At 42.6% G+C, this 5,926-nt stretch overlaps 1 protein-coding gene across 1 annotated transcript; it reads right to left on the reverse strand.

Annotated features, from left to right (window-relative positions):
* Nucleotides 1-4,624: 4,624 nt before the first annotated feature.
* On the reverse strand, nt 4,625-5,458 carry LOC106817234. The gene is made up of 2 exons (XM_014821898.1): nt 5,125-5,458; nt 4,625-4,987 (listed from the first exon to the last, which is right to left on the reverse strand). Exons 1-2 carry the CDS (start codon nt 5,257-5,259, stop codon nt 4,625-4,627), a joined length of 498 nt encoding a protein of 165 aa, XP_014677384.1. The 5' UTR covers nt 5,260-5,458.
* Between the last annotated feature and the right edge of the window lie 468 nt (nt 5,459-5,926).

Consider the following 5,926-nt stretch of genomic DNA (forward strand, 5'->3'; position numbering starts at 1 on the left):
CTCAAGTTTATCGAGGTAAACACAATAAATCATAGGTAGACTAAGGCTACTAAATGTTGAATTTTGCCGGTTTCAGTCTTTCTCACTCCTATTGATACACTCCTGTATATATGTATATATATGTTATTAAAGTTGGGAACACTCCTAATGGAGTATCACCCACATTATGCCACATATGCGAAAACATATTTCGGGGGTCCCAAACTATCCTTGATCCGGTCAAAGTCTAGATACAATAATGTAACCCAACAAGAGTAGGGTTACAATGCGTACTATAGTTTTCTGTGGAGGCGCCCTGAGTAATTCACTCAGGGCGGTTTTATGGTTCGTTTTTCGAGACTACAACTTCCAAACTGGGTTTATTCTAAACACGAACCCTTAATTCTCCGCTATCCGGGGACTTACTATGTATCACAATACTCGATCTGTATTAAACTAATATAACCTGTTACAAAAATTCGAAGTGACGAGCGGCGAATATACTGAGCGCCATTTCTGTTGACCTGTGACGTACTTCGGTTTGAAGAGCGGATTCACCGACCAATCGGAGGGCGCTGCGTTTGCCGATCGCATTGGGAATGTGTACGTCACAGGTCAACAGAAATGGCGCTCAGTATATTCGCCGCTCGTTACTTCGCCGCTCGTCACTTCGAATTTTTGTAACAGGTTATATTAGTTTAATACAGAGTATTGTGATACATAGTGAGTTCCAAGATAGCGGAGAAAAGTTCGTGTTGAGAATAAACCCAGTTTGGAAGTTCTAGTCTTTGAAAACGCACCAGCAAACCGCCCTGAGTGATTCACTCAGGGGTTCCTCCACACAAAAGGATAGGGATGCGTTGTAACCCTACTCTTGTTGGGTTACATTATTGTATCTAGTCAAAGTCGGACTCCTAATTTAGAGGTGGGTGCAGCAGTTTTCATTGCAAGTCACGTGCCAAGTGGCACGATCCAAGATACGCCACATTTAAAAGTGTGGAGATCCCTATCAAGGTAGTTACCACATTGTAAAAAGCCTCACGCACATCTTGCGATAAATAGAAATTAAAATACAATATGATTTATGATTATGAATTAAATAACTTCGCGGTAAGCCAGCGCATTATATTCCAGGGCGTGAAGCAGGGCGTGAGAAGATCGTGAAGAGGTTGCAGAAGCTAATGTAGTTTGCAAAATTTTACATTGATAACAGATCATTTCATTCAACCACACACTAACAAAATAGCCGATGTAGTACTTTTCAAACGAAAACAAATTACATTTACCTTCTTCTGCCATATTTAAACAATTGGCACGCAGCTCATAGAATGACCGGTTACTTGCTCGTCCTCGGTAAGTTCAAGTTGCTTTTGGTCCAACCAACGATAACCAATTATGACCCCATAATTATTACTATTAGTCTTGAATTTCCAAGGAACTGTTTTGAGGACGATAGAGAAAGCTCATGAAATATACTGCGATGATAAATCGAACCAGTTGAAGTGATAGTTGACCGATTGCCGACAAAAAAAGTTATTAATTGATACAACCAGTAACTGGCGCGTGTGGTTGCGGTCTGATTCGACCGATTCGACAATGCGTAGTTGTATTTTGCTTTGTTTACGTTAAAAAGTTTACGTTGAAGAGCAGAAAGTGCGTTGACTAGGCCCTACATACTTCTTCAAGTTCTTGGTTCAAGCGTTCGCAGGAAGTATGGAAAGAGCACAGGCACCAGCACCATCTTTATTCGTTATGTTTGGCATTTTGTCCACTGTGGAGAACACGATAACTTATCTGAAAGAGATGAATCTTCTTCGCAAGGACGGACCGCTATGCCACGGGAAAGAAATGCGGTGGCAGAAGGAAAGTCAAAGATCAGATGGGTACATATGGTGTTGCCGTAATCGCCGATGCAGACGTCGAGTATCCATTCGTAATAGCAGTTTCTTCGAGAAGAGTCGTCTGCCTTTAAAGAGCATACTAGCCATCATCTATATGTTTGCAATGGATTTACAAATAAAGCATGTAAGATCCTTCATGCCAGACCTGGCAAGGACGACGGTGACGGAGTGGTTCAAGGCCTGCCGCGATGTCTGCACTGAACGGCTCCAGCGAGATCCGGTAGTTTTCAGTGACATTTTGCTACCGAATGAACAAAACCTTCTCGAAATGGACGATATTTGCACAGACACCGTTGAAGGATTATGGAGTTCGGCAAAGGGAAGGATAAAGCGCATGAACGGCGTCACGAAGACTATGTTACCATCTGTGTTGGATGAATTTATGTATCGCAAAATGTACGAGCAAGGCGGAATGATGTACGGGAATTTGATTGCCGATATCGCGCAACAGTATAATGTAAATGACAAATAAATGGAAAGAAATGGAAAGAGTAAGATATGTGTTGTTTGTATGTATTCATATCGATTTCTTTCTACTTCTACTTCTACTTTTATACTGGACAGTCCGTGAAGAATAACGTCGAGGGAGTGCGCAACTCCAGGTGCATGTGAAAGATTAGTATAAAATATTTTTAGAAACTGCAAGTAGACAGTAATTAACGTGTTCCAGAGATCGAATTAAGCTTCTCTGGGCCAGGCACTCAGTACTGAGAGCGACTAGCATACGGCAATAGACTGTTGTAGTTGCCCAGCCAGAGATGTGTTTCGCTTCCTCGAGTTGGCTAATTAACAACGATACTGCCGGACTCAATGTTTTGCCAGAGAGACCCAGTGAATTGCTGTGCTGTTGGACTAGTGAGCAGTGACTCCGGTAGCAGGTTCCAGCTTTTGATTGTTCTAGGAAAGAAGCTGAACCTGTACCCATCTGTTCGGGTTCTGATGTTGTACGTGAGCCGGTGTGTGCCGCGGCATATGCTGGTGCTTTTGGTGAGGAAGGATGGAATGTCGACTGCATACCGATTTTTCATTGATTTTAAACGAATTTTTGATCTCTTGATGCAACCATTTTCACACACTGTCATCCAGCGTAGACTGGTCCTCGTCTCGACATATGTCTATTGAGATATCTCTACTCACAAGCTTAATACATCAGTGGCGGATTTAGGGGGTGGGGTGGATTGGGTGGCTATCCACCCCCTCTGTTGGACTAACAATATTTTTACATAGTCGCCCGGCTGTATAAAACGTCACCTGATGCATAGGTTAAATTATGTAATTGAGTGGCAAAGCAGGTTACAACCCTTTTTCACAATTCCAAGAAAGAGTTTTGCTGTTGCCCTCATCCCAGCGGTGGTCACCCCTACACATTTAATGGTGTTTCTATAGCATGATTGCATTTATGCAAAGTTGGCTGGCTCCAAAATGTTCACTTTCTGACGAAAAAGACTTTCACCCCTGCAGTAATGCGCACGTACTAGGGTTCAGACGTTTCAGCCGTGACGTTCGTGGTCGACGCGTTCGGCTATTCAGAATTATTGGAATTATGATGACGACAATGTGACGTCATTGAACGACGAAACAAGCTCAACCAATGGCAGCTTTCACTAGAGCCCTATGTTTTTGATTATCCTAGGGAAAAAATTCACGCCTCCCGAGCATGCTTCCGAGGCTGTTTTCAAGATGGCGATGGGCAAGCTAGCTGGCGAAGGTGCGAATGCCAATCACGCAATCTAACACTTTTGACATTGGGAAATGTCAAGGGTCGAAGGAGTTTACTTTTTATATACTCGCTACGATGAAGGAAAGGGCAGTCAAAGGTGCCTATATTAAATTATGACCTATACATGGCAATTAATATTACTAAAAGTATGATCGAGTCTTTGGTGACTTTGGTGATCGCGAACACGCAGCCGTGGTATATGATAACATGAATATACACTAGCTGTAACGTTGGATCCGTTTGTAGATACATGTACGCAGGGTTGGACACTAACGCTAGTCAGTGAGTCCGAGATTAGTAAAAAATGAGGACTAGTAAATTTCCATGCTCACTACTAGTCCGGCGGACTATAGTTGTTTTTCCCGTCCTCTCCCCGTTCAAAGTTTCGGCTGATACTCTATTAGGAGTGTTCTCAACTTTAAATTTATTTCAAAAATGCAAATTAAACTGACAGAGTTAAAAACGGACTCAAGAGTGGGGCAAGTTTTGCCATCCACATCGTACATACAAAAATATCTCTAACATTTCAACCACGAATATCAACAACATCATAATTGCAAATCCTAAGAGAATTAGGAACATGATATAAAAAAATTAAATCTGGACGAAAAATATAATGATTCAAGAAAACGAATCAGTAGCAAGTAAGTACATGTAGTATCCTTAAGAATCAAGCCGTTGGCTCGTTGATGCGATTCTCATACTGCTAAATATTGGATTCAAATCAGAAGCCTACAAACAATGACATTTCTCACAGGAATCTAGGGTATACAGTATCGTTCTATGCTTTCAACCTAATATATAGTATATCCTTAAATTCTAACTTCGTGATAGAGAATTTTAAAGGTAATTTGTACTACTGTCATCATTCGCTGAGACAAGACTAGAATGAGGTAGTATTCTCATGTGAAGCACCATCACAACCAGTACTTGCAGCAGTATTTCCAAAACAACATCACTTCCGATAATGCAAGGCATATAGGTCCTATAGCGTAAATGCAACTTGTCAGTTGGCTAAGCAACTTCAGGCCTCGCTCTCACTATCCGAATTGTCACTCCATTCTGGTCCAGAGTCTGTGCCAGAATCATCCGTTGGGATGTCATCAATGTCCTCATTTTCCTGTATCTCTATCGATTCCTCCTCGTGATCATTGCAGAAAAGATTGTCTGGTTCAGCAGGTCCAGGAAACCAATCTGGTACATAATGGCGGTTTTCATTCTTCCATCCATACTGGAGAGGGTCCAGATCTTGGTCCGGTTGTGGGGAGTCTGCATTACCCCATATGATGCTCACATAATGCGCACGCTGTACTTTATTCCACATGGTCTTTCCACATGGGGGTAGCAGGGCACAATCCACTTTCTTGACTTTCGCCATTGGGTTTTCCTGAAACGACAAGAGGAACAAGACAAGAGGACAAGACAAGAGGATATTATAAGGTCAGTTATGTAAAGGTGCCTCTCCACTTATGAGTTTTTCTCTTGATGGGCAATTCACATTTTTTTTCATTCATGTTCTCTCACCTTACTTATTTTGCCAGTCAGCTGAACAAGCTTGTTGAACCTTGCCTCGTTCACATCATTCACTTTGCTCATTCCATATAGGGAGCACACGTACACTTCTGCGATCTTTCTCGTTAGTTCCCCTCTCGACGACATGCTGCTGAAGAACTGGATCAAACTTCCGTCATTGTCATCTTCTAGTAGCTCGTACGGCTTGATTTTCCCTTTTCTGTAGAATGCCGCTGTAAAGTCACAGCCACTGAAAGCATGTAGGTCTGGCAAAGCGGCTGCTAGACCTGTTTGTTTCGTCTCTAAAGCCCTGGCAATGCTGGTGACATCAATGTATCTTCTACTGTTGCCAGAATGTGTTGAAGGTATTCCGCCGAGATTCACAAGCAACCGTCAGCGTGCCGCGGGCGGTATCAGCGGTAACGGCGCAGCAAAGATAAAAACATGTGACGTCACGTCACACTTTCGAGGCTTATTTTGTTTGGGAACAGTCGGCGTTGCGGCCAGAATGCTCAGTTTTTCTCAGCCTCTTTCTTGTGGGTTTAAGCAAAACGCGCAGTGAAATTGGAGCAACAGAGTTTATTTTGTCAATAAGGTAGTGTGATTATGCAATGACACGAGTATTTGCTAAGTCTAGTACTGGAGAAATTAGCGTTTGGAATCGCAATATGTGAGCCTTTAATTCGGCCCCTAATATTTGACGCTAGCCCTACTAAACTTGGTACCAAAACCAGGTCACTGCGACCTTTATTTGACCATTGATCCAATTCCTTACCGCTGCTCTAACCTCGCCCTATATTGACCTAGCGCTACC

The sequence above is a fragment of the Priapulus caudatus genome, unplaced genomic scaffold, assembly GCF_000485595.1.
Source record: "Priapulus caudatus unplaced genomic scaffold, Priapulus_caudatus-5.0.1 Scaffold1643, whole genome shotgun sequence".
Taxonomy (NCBI): Eukaryota; Metazoa; Priapulida; class Priapulimorpha; order Priapulimorphida; family Priapulidae; genus Priapulus; species Priapulus caudatus.

Coding starts and splice junctions, on each gene's coding strand:
- LOC106817234 (XM_014821898.1), bottom strand. CDS start 5,259: ATGTCGTCGAGAGGGGAACTAACGAGAAAGATCGCAGAAGTGTACGTG. Junction 4,988..5,124: donor TGACTGGCAAAATAAGTAAG/GTGAGAGAACAT, acceptor TTGTCGTTTCAG/GAAAACCCAATGGCGAAAGT.